The sequence below is a fragment of the Salvia splendens genome, chromosome 12 (assembly GCF_004379255.2).
Source record: "Salvia splendens isolate huo1 chromosome 12, SspV2, whole genome shotgun sequence".
NCBI classification, from domain to species: domain Eukaryota; kingdom Viridiplantae; phylum Streptophyta; class Magnoliopsida; order Lamiales; family Lamiaceae; genus Salvia; species Salvia splendens.
Genome location: NC_056043.1, coordinates 622,708 through 645,362, shown reverse-complemented (window position 1 = coordinate 645,362; position 22,655 = coordinate 622,708). Strand labels below are relative to the sequence as shown.

Below are 22,655 nucleotides of genomic sequence, written 5' to 3'. Positions count from 1 at the left end.
TTAGTAAATTTTACTATTTGCTTCTCGAGTTTTTTTCCCAATTTAAAATGATTAACAATAATGATATAGGTTGGTAGCAATTATATTTTCTGATATGAAACGAAACCAAAAATAAAGTTAAGATTACAGCTCAGAAAATTCAAGCTCCAAAATCTAATTTTCAACCTCTATAAACAGCACAATGACAAGAGTGTAGCAGATGACAATCAGCAAAGTTTGTTGATTCAAGAACTTGTGGCCAACGCAGGCGCTGAGCCATCTACACAAAAGTCGAGCCTCAGACAAAAAGGTCTTTGCATCGTTGGAAAACCCTTCGTTGTTGAGGTTGGCACATACGTCGTACCTCTTGCTTTTTCAAGCTCAAAGTAACAGCAGCTGTGATTTGTGATCCACGCCGTTGAAGATGAAAGTCCCACTCATTGGAACGAATTGTCTGGTGATGAGCTGCAGATGAGAGAGAGCACGCGCCTCAGTTGCAGTACAAATAGACAATGCTGAAACCTTCGTAAAACTAAGATGAGACAACAAAAATATAAAGAGAACGGACCTTGATCACCTCCTGTGAGGCGATTCCTCCAACGAAGGCGGCCACTGAGTGAAGCTCTGCAGCCCCGTAACGACACATTTCATTGATGAGGTCTTCAGTCAAGGTTGATCCGTTGCAGCCCAGGTCGTTGAGGAGGGAAACAGCTGTTGTTTTCAATCTGGAAATCTCTTCGTCCATCTCACTGCAGGACACGAATCAGATTCAGGCTGCCACAAGGTAATGATATTTCGGGTTGAAAAGACGAATGGAGAAGGTTTTTACCCATCAAACTGCCCCGGAAAGCTATTATAGTTTGCAGCAAAACGATCTACAGCTCGTAGAAGAATGTAGAATCCAACAGCAGCACTGCAGCGTGAGTTTGGAGTGCTGGCAAGAGTTAGTTGAATGTACGAAACAAATCCACAGATTGTACAGAAATACAAAATTTAATCAAAAGGAAACAACGCATCATATGTAGGAGTACCAGTAGTCTTCGTCTGTAAGATACTTCTGTAGCTCCAATTGAACCGGCGAACTGAACTCCTCCTCAATCTTGCGATATCTGCATACCTAAACAACACGGACAAACGGAAGGAAATTCAGTAACTGGAAACACCATGTTATTGAGACTTTTCAAGCATGCCATTTAGAATATCCATTTTTGAAAGGCGTCAGGTATGCCGAAGGAGAGTTTGAATGCGAGATGTCACAAATGTGCAGGCATGGAGGTACATATATTAAAGGATTAGAAGTAGCAATGAAGTTTCAAGCACAAACCTTAAGTTTCCTAGCGTTTTTGCAGAAGCTTTTTATGGTTGCTTTTGAGATGCTTTCTGGATCTCTACCTAGCTTCTTCAGTATTTTCTTGACGAGCTTTTCCATGACAAGAAAATCGGCCTCAGCCTTAGCCTGATAGATCTTCTGTAGGGAGACGTATAACCTACAACAGAAGCAGGTAACAACCACGATGTCAGCATAAATACTTGTTGGGTCGTCTGTACTGTTAGGCTCGACAAAGCAGTAGTCACTAACTCAGTTGAAGATGTCATATCTGGGATAGATCCCTCCAGAGGTGCCTCTCCGCCTCCTTCGTTAGCTATGAATTCCTAAATTGTGAAGCAAAACGGAGCAAAAATATTACTACTATATCTCTGGACAACCATTCAATTTCAAGACTATATATGTTTCGCTTACATATCAGTCAAAAATTGGACAAACTAATTAAATTCATTTGAGTATGTACGAAGAAGTACACGTAAAGAAATTTTACACCTAAATGGATAAAGGTGCTATGAGTTACCTTTAGAGCTGCCACCATAACCCAAAAATCTGAAGAGTTGGAATTAACTTCAGCACATGTATCATTAATTATTTGCTGTAGGCTTGGACCTGTGATGCCAACATCGAGCTGTCAGGAAAGTGATTAAAGAGCACCATCTGCACTAATCAGCAACAATTTTTTTCTGACTAAAATCACCATTCGCAAAAAGACATCTATAGTTGGATTATGATCCTTCTAAAGTTGTCGTTGACTGCAGCAAGAGCAGGTATATTATTAGAAAATATGCAATGCTTGGTCGGTTCAACATAGATTTACAAGTGGATACTGCAACTATTATTGATCTACCACAAATCAAACAATCTACCATTTCCACGGTGGAAGTCGAGCTCATAAGTTGAACTCCTACGAACAAATGTCGTAGAAATGTTTTTCTACAACTAACTTTACTTATGCGGGAAATTAACTTACTGATTCCTTGAGGAGTGAAGACTTTGAATGAAGCTTCCATTGCTTCTTTGTAATTGTCTTCATCTAGTGCAGTCTTCTTGGCCTTGATTAAATCCTATAGCATCCATCGAGACACCAACCAGAATACCTCAAAAGACAGACACGACAACGAACAAATCACCGAGACAGAAAAACTTATAATGCACCTTAAATACTCTTTTCTCATCCCTTGTAGACGGAAGTTTTCCATTGTGAGTTTTTGCCCATTCCTCTGTCATCTTAATGAGAATAATAACATATGGAATGTGCTTGTGAGCAACAGGATCGGCTGTATCCAAATCAATTGATTCTGCATATCTGCGATTTTTTTGAAGTACGTAAACATGAGTTATAGTCATACATAATGAAAATAGATAATATGGAGAAGATCAAACCTCCTAAGCTCAGGCCATGGATTATTTAGCCTGAGGTCGTCCAGAAAATGATCGGGCTTTGATTCAATCACTGCATGTTCCTGAAAAGAAGCAAGACTTACTATCCATGTAGTTAAAAATCATACGCTATGTCTAAGATGCAGCCAGAGTACCTTAACACTGATACGAACAAAACCCGTGAGGCCATAAGAGCGTGCAAATATCAACAAGACATTGGCTTCACGGCAGATTCTATCCAATTTTAGCATTGAAAATTCAACGAGCTGAAAGAAAAATTCAAGACACAATTTATAACGTATGAGTATGCGAGTTTCTCAATAAATGAAAATTATTCCACTAGAATTGGAGATACAATTCTCCCAAACAATTGAATGAACTTGAAAATTGACGAATGGGACAACCAAAAACGAGACATCATATAGAAAGAGACAAAATAAGATTCATGTTAAATGGAAGTAATCTTGTGTGTTCACACCAGATGGAAGTTGATTTAGCTTTCTTTTCTATGAAAAATCTCTTTTCAGACGATGTGAAATCCAGAACGGAACTGTATACCACCAAATATAAATGATCGACGATCTTCATATATATGACATCAAACAATTTCAATTTTCAATCTTAAAGAGGACCAATCAATCACACTGATCCAAGAGCACTTATACCAAACAACATGCAGCTTCGTCTATCCAATCATATACCGTATAACTTCTAATCCTGATAAACTAAACTCAAAAGCCAACACATTAAAGACCAAAACAAGCAAGTGAACCATCTTTCTGACACAATTAACCTCCTGAATATGAACTGTGAATCCCATGCTAACTTCAATCTACACAGCCACAAGGAGCATAGGATGTTCGCTACTGAAACACGAACCAAACACATCTCTACACATCCTTTTAAACAAATTTTTTATTCTAAAACCACAACCATAGGGCAGGATGAGCAACAATTTATAACCAGTAATGCCAACAAACAAGCAACGTACGTAAATTTAGCTCATCGACACACAAAGAATGCACAAATTCCACACCTGCGTGGCAACAACCAATGTAAATTGCGAAAAGAAGGATGGATTGGATTCAATCAACTTCTCGGGATACTCTTCAATAAACTTAGCCTTCACTGCATCATTCAGCTCCTGCAGAAAGGCACAAACCGTTTTCGCCTTCGATTGCCCAACGCTCGACTCGTCCACTAGATAGTCATCAACCAAAACAACACAATAAAACACATTCCCACTACAGAATTAATGCTAAGAAAAAAAATCACACGAAACCAATACAATACGGCTAATAAAGAAAAAAAAATCAAACTTTTTGTACCCATATAGTTATTTCCGAGGTCCCCGAGCTCAATTTTCGAGCCATCAACAACAGTAATGCTTCCAACTCCACCAAGAACTAGATTTTTCAAGGTCTCTGAGCCGGTGGGCCCACAGTTCAACAAACATATGCTTGATTTCTCGAGGGCTTCTTGCCCTTGCTCGCCCCAAATTCTTTAAACAAAAAAAGGGGATAAAAAAAATCGAGTTTCACAGACCGAAATCGTGCAGTGGGAAAATATTGGGAATTGAAGAGAGGAAAATGCAGTACCTGAGCTGACGATCGTATTTGGTTTTGGGTTCCGCCATTGATGATTTAGCTTGGTTGATACGCAGAGAGGATTTAGCTGAGGTTTTTCTAAAGAGAGTGAAAGAGAGAAAGTCACAATTAGTCTATTGTGGGTCAATTTACAGTTTTATAAAGTTGTTGGCTACAATTACAAAATGAAGGAATTTTAGGGACTGAATTATAATTTACATAGCTGGCTTCGATTTATGATGAAATTCAACACACTGAATCAGATTCGCGTTCTAGATTCTATTGGGATCAGATCAAGCAGTGGAGTGGATTGATTTCGACGTCCATGTTCAGCTGATGTACATCTAGTGAGATTGATAGATACATATAGACAGAGAGAGGAAGAAAAGGGGCGAAAATGGCGGTGAGGACTGGGGTTTTGAAGGCAGTTATTGGTTTAATGGCGATTTGCTTGGCTGCATATATAGTGGGGCCGCCACTGTATTGGCACTTGAAGGAGGGATTGGTCTCTGCTTCAGCTACTTGCCCTTCTTGTAACTGTGATTGTGATGCTTTGCCCCTTCTCTCAATTCCTAAAGGTGCGTGTGCTAGATCTATCACGATTTTTGTGTTTAAAGTGTTAATTTGTTGAAATTATGACCATCTAAGGTTTGATTTTTAGCATTAAAGCTCGAAATTTGGATGAATTTATGTGTGATTGTTTGATTGCTGTGCGTGCTGCTTTTTTTAGGTTTTTTGTACTTAGTCGGATTTTAAGGTTCAGATGATTGTGTGTTGGTGTGAGTTTGGTAAAGATGTGGACTTGGCTCTGTAAGATAGCTTGTTCAAGCAATGGAGTGATGGATTTTACCCTTTTTGTGGCTTAAATCTTGGTGAGGCAGTGTTTTCTCGAGCTTTCGACTGGAGTGTGATCTGGGATTGAGCCATTTTGTGTGAAATGTAATTTAAATTTGTTTTGTGATTTGATGTTATGATGGTAGTGTGTGTGGAGTCGGCTTCTTATTGCTACTATACCAGCTGGAAGTTTATGTTGGATGATAGGATTCTTGAAAGACTATGGCTTCTATCACCCAAATCTGTAATTAATAAGATGTACTCCCTCCGTCCCTAATTAATTGTCACTCTTTGACCGGGCACGGGTTTTAAGAATGTAAAGAAAAGTTGGTTGAAAAAGTTAGTGGAATGTGAGACCCACTTTTTTATATTGGTTTATAAGAAAATGTGAGTGAAGTGAGTTAGTGGAATGTGAGATCTACTTACCATTTATGGTAAAAATGAAGTGTGACAATTATTGAGGGACGGATCGAAATGGAAAAGAGGGACAATTAATCGGGGACGGAGGGAGTATAAATCTAGGTGGCCTAATCGTTTAGATGCAATCGAGCTGATTCAGAGCTATAATGGGTGGTTAGTGACTGTAGTCTGGGAGGATTCTACATGTAGGAGATGACTGAGTTATGTACCATCTGCATCTTATTTGAATACCAGTATCTTGTTCTCTGCGGTTGGTCGACACACCAACAGACTGAAATATACGATAGGTGTCAGAAATTTTGATGTTAGAGCAATGTGGCTCTCAGTAAGATAATAATCACTTATTTGTATTTTATATTGTGAGGTTTCATTTGTGTGTTATGATGTATGGAATACGTAGAGAGTTGTCTAGATGTCACTTTCTTCACATGAATATCTTGTAGTAAGATGCATGGTATGTTTTTACATAGTCTTCTGCTCGGAAATAACATATTCTGATTACATATTTGCCTCTTGCAGGACTTCATAATGCTTCCTTTTCAGGTAACCACTGTATTCTTTGTTTTAATTGCCTTACAGTAAAACTTTTCATTGATTGTTTGCATCAAGGAGTATTATTAAGTACACAATTGAGATATGAATGTGGCAGAATAATTTCTTTCTTTTTTTACATGTATTCTCATTTGAATTCCCTCTTGCTGGAACTCTCCAACAATTTCCTCGACCTTTTATCCTCAGCTCAGTGTAGTCACATAGTGCTATTTTTAAACCCTAATTTTAGTGTAGAAACAGCTGAATGCATTAAATAATACGTATTTTCAGCAGCTGCCTACTGTCTCCATTGGAGTATGTCTATATGTCCTCTTTACATCACATTAGTTAAGCTGAGAATTATTTATGCCGGTACTCATTAGTTTAAGTTATACACAATGAGGCGGTCCCTATTAATAATTCATTCTGGATCATTATATTTGATTCACATTGACCACTCTTTTGCATCTGGATGATACTTGCATTCATTTATGTCACATTATTAATGCAAAACCGATAGAAACCGAATTTGGATTTGAAACTGCTGCCTATCTTGAGTGTGCAGCATTTATTGTCCCTGCTTTATAGTTTTATTAGTTTTTGTCGCACTTGCAATGAATTCTCAACCTATCCGCTTTCTTCTATTTTCTCTTCATGTCACAGAATGCGCGAAGCACGATCCCGATGTGAGTGAGGACACGCAGAAGAACTTCGCAGAGCTACTATCGGAGGAGTTAAAGCTGCGAGAAGCCGAAGCGTTGGAGAATCAGCAGCGTGCTGACATGGCACTGCTTGAAGCGAAGAAGATGACATCCCAGTACCAGAAAGAGGCCGACAAGTGCAATTCTGGAATGGAGACGTGTGAGGAGGCAAGGGAAAAGTCTGAAGCAGCTTTATTAGCGCAGAAACAGGTGACGGCAATGTGGGAGCAAAGGGCGCGCCAAAAAGGATGGAAAGAAGGAAGCGGCAGGGCTCAATCCTAGCTGAATCATCACACGTAGTCTATTAGAAATACCAAAAAATGTCATATATAGTTTCTTGCAATCGGTTAACGGGGCATGGTGCTCTGGTTGAAGGGCATCACAAGCTCCAAATACCAGGTGTTTTTGCTCTAAGCGAGCATCAGCTTCACAAGTATGATTCAAGACCGATGAATGTTTTCGGATCTTCATGTAGAGGTATCATTGTCACTATTATTGTTACTACTATTATTTACCATTTGGAAGAATACATACAGAGTTGTGTCAACTTCGAGCTTTAGATTGTAGCAGATATGGTGCTTATAATGTTTATCGATCGATCTTAGGAATTGAAGTAATGTTATAGAGCTTAGTTATTTTGTAGGAAAGAGTCATCATTGTGCTATTTTAAGGTTTATAACTTGAACAGGTAAACATATTGTTCTTCCATGTTTATTTTATACATTGACAAACGTCGATGTATACAGACGTTGTACTGTATTATGATACAGCATCATTTATGGCCGTTACTTTGCCCTTTTGAGAGCAGTGATGGACCCAGAGGAAATGGAGATCTCATCATATCTCTGAAACAGGTAAGCCAGAAACACAGCAGCAGTTTGAGGCACGGCGTCCTTGGCTGCACACTGCTTGTTGGAGGCCGATGGGCCCGGAGTCCCCATCTGCGGCCCATTCGACCAGAACAGGTATTCCAGCAACTTGTTACCACCGTTTTTCTTCGAGAATCTGTTGTACACGAAGTCCTCTGGATTCTCGAATATCTTGGGATCCCTCATCACTAGTGGCTGGAAGCCACACAGCAGCTCTCCTTTCTTGATCTCGTACACCGCGTTGTGTGAGGTGAGGTCGAAGTCCTTTCGGGCTCGGCCGAACTGCTGTGGAACCGGCGGGTCCAATCTTAGTGTCTCGTACACGAACGAATTCACCAGGTCCATCTCCTTCACCGTCTCGAAGCTAAGGACATTGTTTGAGAGCTTCCCTCGCACCTCCCTCCTCAGCTCCTCGTGCACGCTCGGATTCTCGCCGAGCCTGCCGAGGAGCGAGAGGAAGAAGAGGGTGAACCCTCCGAACGCGTTGAACCCGAGCGTGAAGAGGAGGTTGTGGATGGCTTCCTCCTTTGTGAGGTTGAACTCGGTCTGCGCTCGGGCGACGGTCTCCGCGGCTCCGTTCTCTACGAACCTCGTGAGCTTCTCGTAGCTGGATTTGACGAGCCAGAAGGGGTAGGAGAAGGAGTGGAGGAAGATCTCCTCGAGGGGCTGCACGACGTTGATGGGTATCGTTGGGAGGAGCTGCACTCCGAGCCAGAGGTCGAGATATATGTGGCCGCATTTCTTGATCTCCGGGAAGGCGGAGGCGTCGGCCCCTAGGAGGGTGAGGCTGAGGAATGCGAAGAGGAATTCTTGGAGAGGGAGGATGTAGCTGGCTGAGCCGCCGTCTCCGGCGGCGGCGAGCTGGGACTCGAGGGAATCCCACGTGGCGTCGAGCGTGGTGACCATGGACGAAACCCATTTGCTCGAGCTCCGTTTTAAGATGTCTATGGCGAAGGATTTGATCTGCAATTTTATTTAATCATTGATTAATTATAAAAAAGTTAATGAAGTAAATAATGTGGTAATGGAAAAGAGTATAGTATAGTATACTAAATAGTCCCGATTTAAAAAAAAACTATGAATTATAGAAAATATAACTGTTGTCACACTTGAATTACCTAGCGATTTCATTTTATATTGAAATAATTCAAGTAAATCAATAATATGTAATGCAACACACTATTGCAATAATTCAAGCTTCAATGTGTACTATAACAACCTATCATGCTTCTTAATCCACAAGATATAGTAGTCCATCCCAAAGATATTATGTGGTTACGAGAGCAAACAAGATAAGATAATTCGTATAATAATAATGATAATAATAAATATTTTTTCTTTTTTAGCATATGTACAAAATACAAATATAGACGTGTGGTCACATGCATATTCACATGCGCAAATCAGTCAAGATTTTTTGCAAATTACCAAAAAATTAACACAAATTATGTTAAATTTGCGTCATAAAAATATTAATTAAGTTATCTTTCCTAATCACAAATATGTGAAATTAAAACCCCCATAAAAAACTACTAAGCTATATAAATATTATATTTATTTTTATTTTTTCAAGTTTCCAACCACACCAATTTCATTTACTAAAAAGAGAGATACTTACTTGGCCATGTTTAGCTTCTGTGGTATCAAGATAAGCACAAACCCTAATTCCTCCGGTGTACTTAACACTAGGCATGAAATCTCCGACAAGGATGTTCGTCTTGTCGACGAGCTCCGTGTCGAAGAGGTGGCTGAACGACTTCACGTCGAGCACCGCCACCACGTTCGGGTTGACGCCGACGAAGAACGGGAACGTCGGCGGGACGTTCGTACGGAACACCGTGCTCTCGTACTTCTCCATCCGATTTGCGAAAAACTTCTGCGGCCCCTGCAGCCAGAAGTACTGCAGGCGGTCCGACAGCGGCCCGATCACCGGCCAGCCGTAGCTACCGGGGATCGCTGCACGCTGAGGGACGGCTGATGGCGATATCGCCGCCCCTGAGAGTGTTGCATTCATAATTTGGGGGGATTTTAAGCTGATTGTGTTGAAGAGAGTGTGGAATGTGAGTATGGAATGAAATTGAATTTTTGTTTGGATGAAGAGATTTTTGTAGGAGGAAGAAAAAGGTTGTGATGAATAAAGTTAAAATTTGAGCTAAATTATTGAGAACGTTGTACACGTGTTTTTAATTTTCTAATTTGGACGAATGACAATTGTTGCAGCACCTTTGTTACAACATATATTATCATTAGCTAATCAATTTTAATAAAATTGAATAGTGTATTGTAAGTGGAGAAAGATCAAGGATATGTATTAACAATGATTAAGAAATGAATTGCGGATAAAGAAAGTAGTGAGTCATTTGGCATAAATGATCGATGAATAAACTAGGGGGAAGTTGTACGAGAAAACATGAAATTTGGTCAAATTCCGTCATATTTTAAAAAATCAGTAGGAAATATGAAGTTTTGATTTATTCGTAATTATCATTAAATTTTTTTGATATGTTAGTTAATTGCATCACCCACGAGTTAAACGAATTCATGAAGAAAATATTTGTTGAATACTTAATATTTTGCACATAGGTGATTGTATTTTTTCCTGATTTTTTTAAGTTGCCGACACAGAATTTTGATTATGTGTAATATATGTTGAGGAAATAAAATAGTACTGTATATTTTGTATTTAGATAAATAGTTATATAATTAATAAAATATCTTGCACATGAGGATCGAAAATTAAAATATATCTTGCACATGTGGAAAAAACAAAATCATGTAGGCTCACACTTTTCGGCCATACATTTGGTTCACGTAAAATATCTTCTTTTTTTTTACTTATTTGCAATTATTGTTGTACTTGGATGAATTTATATGACAAGTAGTTAAATCGTTTCGTAAGGTAAAAATATGCATTAAATTCAAAAAATATAAATCGAAAATAATATCATATATCAATTTCTATTTTCAATTTCATAAAATAAATTTAGTAAATAAGTTAGATTTTTGGGTGATTTTTGTGTTGTCTAATTTTTAAATTTGAAGTATTTTCCAAATTAATAGTAGTTACACTTTTGGATTGTTGTTTATCACTTCATGATATTTTTCATAATAATTCAGATCTTATCTCTTTTTTACATTTGGGGTTCGGCCGTTTGGAAATCAGTGTTTGTGTCACGTATTTCATATCATCAAATCACCACCTCCCATTCATCATCTAGGTGGAGCCATATGAAGCTAAAGTTTTAAAATTTCGATTATGATTTTATTTTAATTTTTTTTGAAATATTCACATTTTTTTAATGTGTCAAGTCAAAGTTCAATACAACAGAATTACTGAACGATATGGCAAATTATCAACAACACTAATGGTAATTTCACCTATATTAAGAAGAATCATGCTAGGTTATTATCGAGTACATCTATTAACAACTCAGTCCATTAAGGTCAAATTCGAACACGATATGTTAAGGAAATTTTAAATCCAAGCACAAAGTTGACCTACTATATTCAAATCCGAACATTATCTACACATGCCACGAATCAGTTCAGACACGGTGATAACATGACAAGGATACAATTCAAAACACACGATAATGGCATGAAACGATTCCGATTTCTGACGTATTGCGGCAAAGATATGATATCTGACGGCATGGTCATGGACTCATGGTGGTCGTGACATCAAAGACAAGAAATGGAGACAGTCATATCAAATGCAAGAAAATATAAACATAATTAAGTAATTACGAAAATTACTGCTATTAAAATGTGTTTATGTCGTATCAAAATTTTTTTGACCTAATAGTGAGATATAACTAAATAACTAACTATTAAAATGTAAACTTTATATGGGGGTGTAAAATTTTTGGACCTAATATTGAGATATAACTAAGTAACTGATAATTAAGTACTACCATTTAAAAGAGGACTTGGGTTAATACAAGTTACGATCGTTATAATAGCAATGGGCTAAATGGGCCTATTTTATTCTCAACTAAAAGCCCATTAGTTGTTGGTTAAGCCCAATATGAGCCTCCAATGATAAAATGTCAAATGTATAATAATACGAGAAAATATTCACTAGTCAAGCCACACCAAGATGACACTATGACACTACGACATGCTATGTCTAACCACTATTTATTTGATATGTGGAAATAAATTTACACATTAGCTAATATCACTTAATGGGGTATTAACATTTTTAGAAAAAGGCTAAAATATGGTAGTAACATTTTTGAACTTCCTATATATACCATATACAATATAGAATGTATGCATTTATATGTACACATTCATTGAATATTGCTTATAGATCTACTTTGATGAATAAATATATAGTAATTAAATCACTATTACTTTTATATTTAAATTTTGCTCACTAATTTTGATGGAGTTATTTATTCTGTTTCATTTGATTATATTAAATAAATATATTTCAAGTTCCAATAACCTAATTGATAAATAGTGACTTACTTAATTAAATTTATTAATATTTATACGATATTAATCATTTAACGTAACAATAAATTTGTATACTATTAAATACACTGTAATTGTTTTTGTAATCATTTTTTAGTGATCATCACACTAAACTGTGTAGTATTATTATAACTATTTAAATTTTCTAATCGGATTAAACTTTTATGATCAATTGATAATAGTATAAGTTTTAGTTTAGAATGTAATTTTAATTAGATTAGAATTTTTGTGTTCAATTGATATGATTAGTTTTAATTATTTTTAATTTAGTATGTAGTTGCTACGTTTGTAAAAGTAATTTCTAAGTACAATATTTTATTTTAGAGTATTTAAATAGAAATTACATATAATAAAATTATTTTTAGTCATCTCCTTATAATTAGCTCCTACACGTTATATATGGATGCAAATTATATTTTATGTATAGGAAGTCCAAAAATATTACTCCCTCTGTCCCAAGATAAGCGACTCACATTTCCTTTTTTGTCATTCTCTCTACTTTATTAACTCTCTTACTTTATTCACTTTCCACTTTACTAACAAAACTCCATTTTTCTTAAATTCTGTGCCGAAAAGTTTTGGCTCACTTATCTTGGGACGGAGGGAGTACCATATTTGAGCTTTTTCCAAAACAGTTAATGCCCCATTAAATGAAATTAGTTTAGGTGTAAATTTATTTCACACATGTCAAATAAATAATGGTTAGACATACCATGTCATAATGCCATCAAGACCTTGATTTGGTTGGACTAGTGAATATTTTCTCATAATAATAGATGCTATATATACCAAGTTGACATGGATGGAAGAGGGAAGAAATTCAAATGAGAATAATTTTTATAGTGAAAAAATTCAATCTTTAGGCTATGAATATCTGTGATGGATTAGGTTATGAATGTCTGTGATGGATGAGAACCAGAATCTAAATCCTAGATGCGACATAAATTTTGTTTTTTGAACAATACAATTATGTTCTTACATTCTCATAGTAAAAGTGTTTTAGTACGTTATAGGCAATCTCCAAAGAAGCTCCGATGAATAAATAAATAAACACTTTGGAAATGTAAGTAAATAGAGATACTATTCGCCTTCAAGATTTTTCTTTATCTATGAAAAATATCCAAATCGGCTAAAATAAAAAAAAAAAACAATAATTCTTGAAGTAAAAATCACGTTGGGAAACATGCGCACGTTATGATGCAAGGTTAAGTATCAATCGCATTCCAAAATCACGTTTTTTCTTCTATTATTCAAATTTCAAACCTTAATTTGGCAAGAACTTGGTGGTGAAATGTGAATATCAAATTTCTATATTCGTAACCCACAATAATAGAACTTCTATATTTGTATTCTACCTTCTAACTCCTTCCTCTTTTTTTTGTTTGAGTAGATAGTTATGATATATATGGTTGCAATTAGTAGTTGAAGAGTAGAATACAATCAATGTTAGTTTCCATAATTGGGATTAGACAATAGACACGACTTCTTGTTGGCACCTCATAGTTTAATTGATCACGTATCTAATCATTTGAATCGTCAAATTTAGCCCCTTAATTTCGTGCTCAAGATTACCTTATCAAAATTGTTATTGAATTGGTTTGAGATTAGTTAGTCACATGAGTGATACAAGTTAGGTGGCTAATTAATCAATCTAGTCAGATGGCGTTCATTACGTTAGACAAGATAATATTGAGATACACTATGCGATAACCTCAATAGTCTTCATCTAGGATTAAATTAGTCATATGGATGCTGATGAGATGTATAATTATAAGACATAGTGTAATTATGTGTCTTTCGATTGACATGTTTGTTTGTAAATTGAGATCATGTCTATTCTTATCTCTTGTTCTTTTTTAAGAATTTGGTCCATGCCAATGTATCTTGGCCCTTCTTCATAGTGTTAAGATTGCATTGTATATCACATTTATTCATCTCAACTCCACCCCATGACTAATTTAATCATTAACAAAGGTCAATTTGGTTCATTCTATAACATATCTTACTATTATTTTATCTAATGAACTGAACATCACCTCAATACTATGAAGACGAGCTGAGATCAAGTTTTTGGGAAAATATGCAGCCAAACAAGAGATAAGAAAAACCATGTCATCTAATTATGAGTAATAGAGAATTGAATAACTCTTTATAATGTGATATTGTTCTAAGATTAAGTAACAAATTACTTTAATAAAAACATTATGCATAAGCCTTAATCTTATAGATATATTAAACCAAACACCATGTAATATACTACTGCAATAGTAGTTAGTGGAGTTGTCAATATCATCTCTTGAAAAGGGACAAGAAGCCTATATTATTGTACGTGTGAAAAATGAGTAAAATGTGACAATTACCAAAGAATAGGTCCCTCAAAAATCTTTATGCTCGTAACCATTGTGGTTGAGTAACTTTAGATTTTATCGAATACTCTTTAGATAATTTCTAGTCCCAATTTTTTCTAAATTAAAATCGCCATTCCAGCCATAATTTATATAGCCAATATTTGTCGTAATTACATCTAATTTCTAGTCCCAATTTTTTCTAAATTAAAATCGCCATTCCAGCCATAATTTATATAGCCAATATTTGTCGTAATTACATCACTCACATGTTATTGCATACAACGGCGGATCTAGATTCGGCCGGTGAGCAACAACTGTATCCTCAAAATAGTAATATTATAAAATATTTAAGACTTAATTTTTAATCCTCCTAAGTCCTCAATAAAAATATCTAGAGGGTCAGAAACAGAGAAACTCTGATTGTCAAAAATAAAATAAAAATCTTCTCTTTGTCAGTGCTCGTCAGTCTATCCAATCTTCCCACGTTCTCAGCCCTGAGCTCTTTTACGTGTACAGTCGATTATGTAATTATTTTTCACATGAATAAAAAATCCTGACTCCGTCACTGATTATATACAAAGTGATATAGTTGAAGACCTACTACCATGACTATAGAATTTTCTTTCCAATCAAACAAAAATAATTAAATAAATAAAGTGGAAAATCGATATGGAGATAAATGCATTGTATCTATTAAAATGTCTTGATTAGTTGTGTAGGATTTCAACCACAAAAGAATACCTCCAAAATCCAAATGTACAAGTTTCATTTATTTGCTCAGACTACTTAGCATTTTTTCCCAATCATTCAATTCCAATCCTACTTTATTGTATTCCTTTTGTGCTCAGCAATACCAACTCTCTCTCTCTCCTCTCTTTCCACTCTCTCATCTCTCTCTCTCTCTCTGTGCAATGGTAAGTAACACTGTGCATATATATATATATATATATATATATATATGCTTTGTGTAAAAATGGTGAAACTGATGTTTGGAAATATGCAGGTTTTTGTTGATAATCATGGTAGCAAAGATGAAGGAGCTATGGTGGATTTTCGTGGAAAACAGGTCGATAAATCGAAAACCGGTGGTTGGCTGGCAGCCGGGCTCATTTTAGGTAATCCATATATCATGCAGTGACGAATTCAGAAATTTTGATAAAATTCCTAATTAACAATATGAGACTATATAGGCTAACTACCCCTATAGAATCTAGCTATAATCATAAAGGATTCACCTTTTATTAAATAGTCTTGACTTATGAGTCTCGTCTCGTCTCGTCCCGTATTTCGAGTTCAGGAACGGAACTCTCCGAGAGGGTTTGCGTGATGGGGATATCGATGAATCTCGTGACGTACCTCGTTGGAGAATTGCATCTTTCGTCGGCAAAATCGGCGAACATCGTGACAAATTTCATGGGAACTCTCAATTTACTCGGCCTCCTCGGAGGCTTCGTCGCCGACGCCAAACTCGGCCGTTACATGACGGTTGCTATCGCGGCATCCGTCACAGCTTTGGTAAGTAAAAAAAAATCCAACCCCTCAAACTAGCTAGTCATGTCCTAATTTGTTAGTACTTTTTCTATATTATTTTATAAATCTAACATTATATTATTTCATTTGAAGGGTGTGACAATGTTGACATTGGCCACCACCATCCCCAGCATGAGGCCTCCTCCCTGCACGGATCCACGGAGGGAGCCGTGCGTGGAGGCCAACGGGCGCCAGCTGGCCATGCTCTACACGGCCCTCTACACGATCGCGTTGGGGGGAGGAGGCATCAAGTCTAACGTCTCCGGCTTCGGATCTGACCAGTTTGACTCGTCTGATCCGAAGGAGGAGAAGGCCATGATATACTTTTTCAACAGATTCTATTTCTGCATTAGCCTCGGGTCCCTGTTCGCGGTCACGGTTTTGGTCTACATTCAAGACAATGTGGGGAGAGGGTGGGGCTACGGGATCTCGGCCGGGACGATGATCATCGCAGTTGGGGTGTTGCTAGCGGGGACCACTTTGTACCGCTACAAACAGGCCCAGGGAAGCCCGCTGACCGTGATATGGCGCGTCGTCTCCTCCGCGTGGAGGAGACGACGACTCCCGTATCCTCCTCAACCCGACATGTTGAATGAGTACTTCAGTGCCACAGTTCCTCATTCGAATAAACTTCGGTAAAGAGTTTTCTGTTTTTGTTTAACTTCCCCTGTTTTACTAATCTGGACATCACTGAACTGAAGTCTGATGCCTGACAGTTCATTCATGTCACTTCTTAGTAAAACATGGGAGTTATTAGAATAACAATTAAGAAAAAGTGTGATTTTTTCTTGGAATTGTAACAATGTTAGGTGTTTGGACAAGGCGTCGGTGACCGAGGCCGAGGGAGACAAAGGCGCGACGACAGGGAAACTCGCAACCGTTACTCAAGTTGAGGAAGTGAAGATGGTAGTAATGCTCCTACCAATTTGGTCCACTTGCATTCTTTTCTGGACAGTCTACTCCCAAATGAACACATTCACCATTGAGCAAGCCACCTTCATGAACCGGAACATCGGCAGTTTCGAGATCCCGGCCGGAAGCTTCTCCTTCTTCCTCTTCATCTCGATCCTCCTCTTCACGTCCCTCAACGAGAGGCTCCTCGTCCCCCTAGCCCGTCGCGTCACCCACACGAAACAAGGCCTGTCCTCCCTCCAGAGGGTCGGGATGGGCCTTGTTTTCTCCGTATTCGGCATGGCAGCCTCGGCCCTCGTGGAGATGAAGAGGAGGGATGCCTTCGTAAACGACGGCCTTAGAATCCGCGCCTTCTGGCTCGTGCCCCAGTTCTTCCTAGTGGGGGCCGGGGAGGCCTTCGCCTACGTGGGCCAGCTCGAATTCTTCATTCGAGAGGCCCCAGAGAGGATGAAGTCCATGAGCACGGGGCTGTTTCTCAGCACCCTGTCCATGGGCTTCTTCGTCAGCAGCCTGCTCGTCACGCTGGTCGACAGCGTGACGAACAAAAAGTGGCTGATGAGTGACCTCAATAGAGGGAAGTTGGATAAATTCTATTGGATGCTTGCACTTTTGGGGATATTGAATTTTTTGGTGTTTCTTTTGTTTGCAATGAGGCATAGATACAAGGTGCAGAACTATGTTGTACCTAAGCTTGATGGGGAAGATGATCTCAAGGAAAGTACAAGCATTAATGCAGGCAAGATTGCAGCTGAGGTTGCAACAGAAGTGCCTTAAATTGGACTTTGATCTTTGTTTATATTATTTCATTTTTTTTGTTATTAGTTTTTTTGAAGCATAAGTTGGTAAATGTATATAGGGAGTACACACTATGATTTTTTTTAATTGTGTAAAATTATTTTGATTTTGGTATAGTACAATGTGTTTGTGTGTTGTAGTGGAAGATGTGGTATTTGGATTGTCATTGTATAAATATTTGATTTTGTAATGTGTATATTCATTCAAGTGTTTGTTTTTTCCGCCCTTCTTTGACTGGATATATGAACTATATATTTAATCTCTAAATTATGATATATTCTTAAAATTATTGTGGAATTTAGTATAGTATGATACACTCCCTCCGAAAAATAGGGTACTTTGTGAATGACACATGTTTTAATGTAAAATTGATAAATTAAGATATAAGGGAAAAAATTAAGAAAGAAGTGAAAAAAGTAAGAGAAAAGTAGTGACAGTGGAATGTGAGTTTTATATTATTAGTAAAAGATAAGGGGAAAAAATAAGAGAGAAATTGTTGAAATTTTTTCCTTATTTGAATGTGCACTATTTTTCATGGACAACCAAAAATGGCAAATATGCCCTATTTTTCGTGGACGGAGGGAGTAATTTGGTAAATTAATATGGATAAGATAAATAGATACAAGTAAATGATGTTCTTGAAATATAAAAAGCAATATTGAGAATGACTTTGGATTTATTTCTAATAAGGTAAAACAATGAAATTATTAAATTTTGTTCTATTTTTAAAAAATTAACATGGAATAGCAACGTTATTTCGAGCAATTAATTAATTATTTTAAAAATTGTTACTACTAATTATTCACAATTAAATTCATGTGTAATTATTTATTTATATGCCTTTTGAAAAGGAGGGAAAAAACAGAATTTCGTAAACCTCTCTCTCTCTACGAATTCCGGCCGCCGTCTGCAACCGGAAATGGGGGAAGCCTTAAGCCCAATTTCGAAGCAAAGAGCTGCATTTTCCCCAATTAAGAGCCCGCAGTTTGCAATCGGCTCCAACGACGACAAGCTCGAAAGGGCTCAGGCCCACCGTCGTTTTCACCTCCGTGACGCCTGAGGCCGATTCTTGTCTCGGGAAAGAACAGATCCTCGATTTGTTCCACAACTGCATCAAACTGGCCAGTGAAAATGTCCGCTCTTTTCTATTTTGAATTATGATTTTTTAAATCTTTCAAATTAATTTCTAATTGTCGATTGTATTTATCTCTGGCGTGCAGAAAATTAATCAGAAAAATACTTGGGAGCTGAATTTGATTGATCATCTCTGCGAGATTGTTAAGGTCGAAGAAGAAGATGACACTGAAACCAATTTCCAGAAGGTATTTTGTTTTAAATCCCTAGTTTGTATTTGATCTTATATTGCAATTGCAATGACTTTATTAGCTGCATATTTGGAGCTATGCTTTGATAGTGCATTGGATTTTGGGCAATTCATTGCACAAGCATTCAGTGATTGGGAGAAGTTGAGCATCACTTTTTAAAACATTTTGAGAGTTGAAGACTTGAACTTTTGTTTAATCAAGTGTTCTGGATTAAAACATCAGTTGATTAAGGTTGAAAATACGAATAAGAGAAGCATAAGTAAGAAAAATCAGTCCATCACATAGGTTAAGAGGATTGTAACATGATTATGATTATTAAGTTGAACATGTCAAAAGGTCAAGTGGAATTTGTGCAATGATCAAGCTAGTTTCTGTAACTTGACGACGATCATGATTGTGGGGACTTTGAGTAAAAACATGATTCTTGGTTGATGTTGAATTTTCTTCATCCATACTCCTTAGGAAGCAAAAACCACATATTTTCTTGAATGTGTGAATGCTTTGTCTTTGGATTCTTCTTGTTGATATTAGTTGCATTCAGTAGTATCTGTAACTTTAACTGTATAACTCTACTGTAGGCTAGTTGTACACTTGAATCTGGGGTTAGGATTTATTCAATGAGAGTGGAGTCTGTGCATTCTGAGGCATATAAAGTTCTTGAGGACTTAATCGGGTTGGGCATGCAGATGAAAAAGGTGAGGTTTCACATACCTTCATGGTTCCTTTGTTAATTGTCTATGAGTTTTCCTCCTGTTTCCAGGTTTTACTACTTCAGTTTGACTGTCGGTATGTGGATGAAATGTAGTACTCCTAGAAAAGAACATTTAATACCAAATTCACATCATTTTGTATCATCTGGTTTTGTTATGCTATTGCTTCCTAAATCCTAACACTTTATTCATACAGATGCTGTCGAGGATGGCAATGTCACTGCTGGACAAGGGGAAAGTGATGAGAAGAAAGAGCAAGGGAGAAAGGTTAAGTGTCTGTCTTGTATTCTGTACTCCTGCAAAGATAGTTCACTTTTCCTTTTCACACCTAAGTAGATATGTTTTAAAGTATTTTTAAATATTAACTAGAAATGGACTTTAATTTTCGGAGAGATGAAAAAGGAATATGAAGTATTAAGCAGTTGATCAAGTACGTTGTTATTTGAGTAACCTGTGCATTTGGCATGTATCAATGCAGTTGTCACCTTTGTCAATGCTGGAGTCATCTTTTGCCGCCATAAATGTAAAGAAATTTGATGGTAAGTTCCATCTAGTGGTTTCTAATAAATTACTTTATCAATTAGTTCTCGTAATATCTGGTGTTATTATTGTCTCTCTTCTGAATGCCATTTGGTGTGTGTTAGTCTACATGTACTCATGACTTTCATTTTCTTGTTTTAGTTGCATTTGCGGTGGATCCTCTCTACCATCAGACATCAGCACAATTCGACGAAGGTGGAGCAAAGGGTCTGTTGCTGAACAATCTTGGAGTTTATGGTAACTGCCAGGTCCTTTTTGATTCATTGGAAGTACCTGGGAAGTGTTCATCTCCCGTGGCTCGAGATGAGGGTGCTCAGGTTATTGATCTGTCATTTGCTAGTGGTAGGTAATTCTGGAGGCTGGATTTTCCTGCAGGATTTTACCTTTTCTGTTTCTTTTACTAAAAATGTTTGGTTTGGACTTGATGCCTGTTAATTTTGTTGTTTAATTTTTTTAGAATGCATTGAGCGGATGGTGTCGGATATGCTTAGCAGCTCTGAAATATCTCCTAGCCTTATGGCTATAGTTAATCAATTGGACACAGATAACCGAAGACAGTCTGAGTCAGTTTCATTTGGGCAAGTTAATGAACCTCTCGACAGGGATGATGATGATGATGATGGTGTATCTGCTGAGACGTTTGGGGGCTATGGAGCTTGGGACGATGATCATGATGACGAAGCAAATGTGATAGACGAGGCTACTGATAATCAGGACACAATGTTCCCAAGCCAAAATGAAGCTCCCTATGTGGTTGATATATTGTTGCTTCAACCTCCTCACCTTCTTTTGCGTATTTCAAGTTATCAGAACGAAAAAGGTGACAGCATGCATCACTTTGCAGGGTGACGAACAGTCACATGTGTATGACCCCGATGAGGATGACAGATCCGAGGAGGTTGATAGCTATTTGTTTTTAAGTTTGGGGTTTTCAACCAAGCAAAATTCTTGGGCAGGTCCCAATCACTGGAAATTCCGGAAAACAAAAGGTCTAGGCTTCACCATGCACCCGAACTGGCTTTTTTTTCCGGCATCTCTTGCTTTGAAATTAAACGCTGACTTCTTCTGCAGAACCTGAGGTTCCAGCTGAGGAAAGTGGATCACCGAAGTTGAAGAAGGCAAAAAACAAGAAAGCAGATTTGGATATTGATTTTTCAAACACTATCAATACTGACATTTCGCAAATCTTTGATCCTCCAAAGAATCCCAAGTCCTTATTACTTCCAGCAAATAGAGCACCTTACAACACCAGGCTTCCCGAAGATTGTCACTACCAACCAGAGGATCTTGTGAAGCTTTTCTTGCTACCTCATGTTTTGGTATACTTACGTCTCATATAGCACACTTAGCTTTTTCCATTAACGTGGGACGATACAATAATATCCATTTTGTTGTACTTTTTGATGCAGTGCCTCGGAAGGACTAGAACAAAGAAACATGGTATGTTTTACTATTACGCTTTGTATCCTCGCCAACCATAAGAAAAACATCACTGCTTGTTCATCTCTTTCATCACATGCTGAGGTCGTGAGACACTAATTATTGTGGTTAGATAATGAAAATCAACAAAGAGATGGGTTTGAAGCAACGGCATCTTGGGATGATGGAGATGATTTTGGTGGTGGCTTTGATGATGGACATGCTCATAGCGATGTTGAAGAGACAAGCACCCTCGTTTCTCAACCCCGACAGGTTTGTTTGTCTATCACCATTTCTTAATCAAACTGTGCTAGCTAGTAGTAGTAACCAATGCATCATCTCTCTGTCTCATATACGACTTGATTCGTACTCAGGTGAGCAAGATTGAGGTTCAGTACGATAAAACATCGAAACAAGTTGATGTTCACGCGCTAAAGGAAACACTATGGGGTCATATACAACAACTGGATCAAAGCCCAGTTGAGGTAAAGTAGTTTACATTTAAGTTACTATTTTGGAGACTTGTTGTTTCCATCACATTTGTAGTAACACGTACTCCACTTTTTCAGGAAGAGTCTATCTCCTTCAAACAAGTGTTGGCTAATGTCCCAGATAGCTGCAGAGCAGCACCATTGATTAATGACATCTCGACTCATTTGTGCTTCATTTGCCTATTACATCTAGCGAACGAGCATGAGCTGAGAATCCTCGATTGCCCCACCATGGACGACCTCACCGTATGCCTCAAACCTCAAACCTGACTTCTTAGCATCGTCTCGTTTTGTGATAAGTTATGGATATGATTACACAAGCAAGCCTAATTCTCAAATTTTAAATGATGATATTGTCACTCTACATCAATGGAAGTTTATTACTCTATGCGTTCGTTGTTAATTGAGTCATTTTTCTATTTTGTGAACTTTCAAGATAATTAGTCATTTCAATTTTTTTTTGCAAAAAGTAATAT

At 37.5% G+C, this 22,655-nt stretch overlaps 4 protein-coding genes and 1 pseudogene across 5 annotated transcripts; 3 read left to right on the top strand and 2 right to left on the bottom strand.

The window, feature by feature from the left end:
* Nucleotides 1-66: 66 nt before the first annotated feature.
* LOC121756958 (NEDD8-activating enzyme E1 regulatory subunit AXR1-like) lies at nucleotides 67-4,425 on the bottom strand. Of its 2 annotated transcripts, none has more exons than XM_042152395.1 (14): nucleotides 4,285-4,425; nucleotides 4,015-4,187; nucleotides 3,723-3,886; nucleotides 2,842-2,952; nucleotides 2,690-2,769; nucleotides 2,462-2,612; nucleotides 2,277-2,370; nucleotides 1,827-1,915; nucleotides 1,559-1,632; nucleotides 1,304-1,466; nucleotides 1,011-1,096; nucleotides 809-913; nucleotides 548-728; nucleotides 67-444 (listed from the first exon to the last, which is right to left on the bottom strand). In XM_042152395.1, exons 1-14 carry the CDS (start codon nucleotides 4,320-4,322, stop codon nucleotides 361-363), a joined length of 1,593 nt encoding a protein of 530 aa, XP_042008329.1. In that variant the 5' UTR covers nucleotides 4,323-4,425; the 3' UTR covers nucleotides 67-360. The 2 variants fall into 2 exon arrangements, with proteins under 2 accessions (XP_042008329.1, XP_042008330.1); XM_042152396.1 differs by having other exon boundaries at nucleotides 809-892; nucleotides 4,285-4,424.
* Nucleotides 4,426-4,527: 102 nt separating this feature from the next.
* On the top strand, nucleotides 4,528-7,305 carry LOC121756960. The gene is made up of 3 exons (XM_042152398.1): nucleotides 4,528-4,850; nucleotides 6,046-6,069; nucleotides 6,721-7,305. The coding sequence occupies exons 1-3, from the start codon at nucleotides 4,670-4,672 to the stop codon at nucleotides 7,038-7,040; spliced, it is 525 nt and encodes a 174-aa protein (XP_042008332.1). The 5' UTR covers nucleotides 4,528-4,669; the 3' UTR covers nucleotides 7,041-7,305.
* Nucleotides 7,306-7,414: 109 nt separating this feature from the next.
* Nucleotides 7,415-9,736, bottom strand: LOC121756959 (fatty acid hydroperoxide lyase, chloroplastic-like). The gene is made up of 2 exons (XM_042152397.1): nucleotides 9,246-9,736; nucleotides 7,415-8,590 (listed from the first exon to the last, which is right to left on the bottom strand). Exons 1-2 carry the CDS (start codon nucleotides 9,639-9,641, stop codon nucleotides 7,544-7,546), a joined length of 1,443 nt encoding a protein of 480 aa, XP_042008331.1. The 5' UTR covers nucleotides 9,642-9,736; the 3' UTR covers nucleotides 7,415-7,543.
* Nucleotides 9,737-15,189: 5,453 nt separating this feature from the next.
* LOC121759257 (protein NRT1/ PTR FAMILY 6.4-like) lies at nucleotides 15,190-17,911 on the top strand. Its single transcript, XM_042154797.1, has 5 exons — nucleotides 15,190-15,371; nucleotides 15,461-15,572; nucleotides 15,755-15,972; nucleotides 16,081-16,622; nucleotides 16,797-17,911. Exons 1-5 carry the CDS (start codon nucleotides 15,369-15,371, stop codon nucleotides 17,671-17,673), a joined length of 1,752 nt encoding a protein of 583 aa, XP_042010731.1. The 5' UTR covers nucleotides 15,190-15,368; the 3' UTR covers nucleotides 17,674-17,911.
* Nucleotides 17,912-18,579: 668 nt separating this feature from the next.
* LOC121757393 lies at nucleotides 18,580-22,606 on the top strand (annotated as a pseudogene).
* Nucleotides 22,607-22,655: the final 49 nt, after the last annotated feature.

What these genes read in the sequence shown, in the direction of transcription:
- LOC121756959 (XM_042152397.1), bottom strand. Translation starts at nt 9,641, where the DNA reads ATGAATGCAACACTCTCAGGGGCGGCGATATCGCCATCAGCCGTCCCT. An exon ending in CAGAAGCTAAACATGGCCAA is followed by an intron (nt 8,591 to 9,245) that starts GTAAGTATCTCT and finishes ATAAAATTGCAG; the next exon opens with ATCAAATCCTTCGCCATAGA.
- LOC121756960 (XM_042152398.1), top strand. Translation starts at nt 4,670, where the DNA reads ATGGCGGTGAGGACTGGGGTTTTGAAGGCAGTTATTGGTTTAATGGCG. An exon ending in CCTTCTCTCAATTCCTAAAG is followed by an intron (nt 4,851 to 6,045) that starts GTGCGTGTGCTA and finishes TGCCTCTTGCAG; the next exon opens with GACTTCATAATGCTTCCTTT. An exon ending in TCATAATGCTTCCTTTTCAG is followed by an intron (nt 6,070 to 6,720) that starts GTAACCACTGTA and finishes TTCATGTCACAG; the next exon opens with AATGCGCGAAGCACGATCCC.
- LOC121759257 (XM_042154797.1), top strand. An exon ending in GGCAGCCGGGCTCATTTTAG is followed by an intron (nt 15,573 to 15,754) that starts GTAATCCATATA and finishes TTTCGAGTTCAG; the next exon opens with GAACGGAACTCTCCGAGAGG. An exon ending in CCTCATTCGAATAAACTTCG is followed by an intron (nt 16,623 to 16,796) that starts GTAAAGAGTTTT and finishes TAACAATGTTAG; the next exon opens with GTGTTTGGACAAGGCGTCGG.
- LOC121756958 (XM_042152395.1), bottom strand. Translation starts at nt 4,322, where the DNA reads ATGGCGGAACCCAAAACCAAATACGATCGTCAGCTCAG. An exon ending in GATATGACATCTTCAACTGA is followed by an intron (nt 1,467 to 1,558) that starts GTTAGTGACTAC and finishes CTTCTGTTGTAG; the next exon opens with GTTATACGTCTCCCTACAGA. An exon ending in TTTCCGGGGCAGTTTGATGG is followed by an intron (nt 729 to 808) that starts GTAAAAACCTTC and finishes CGTGTCCTGCAG; the next exon opens with TGAGATGGACGAAGAGATTT.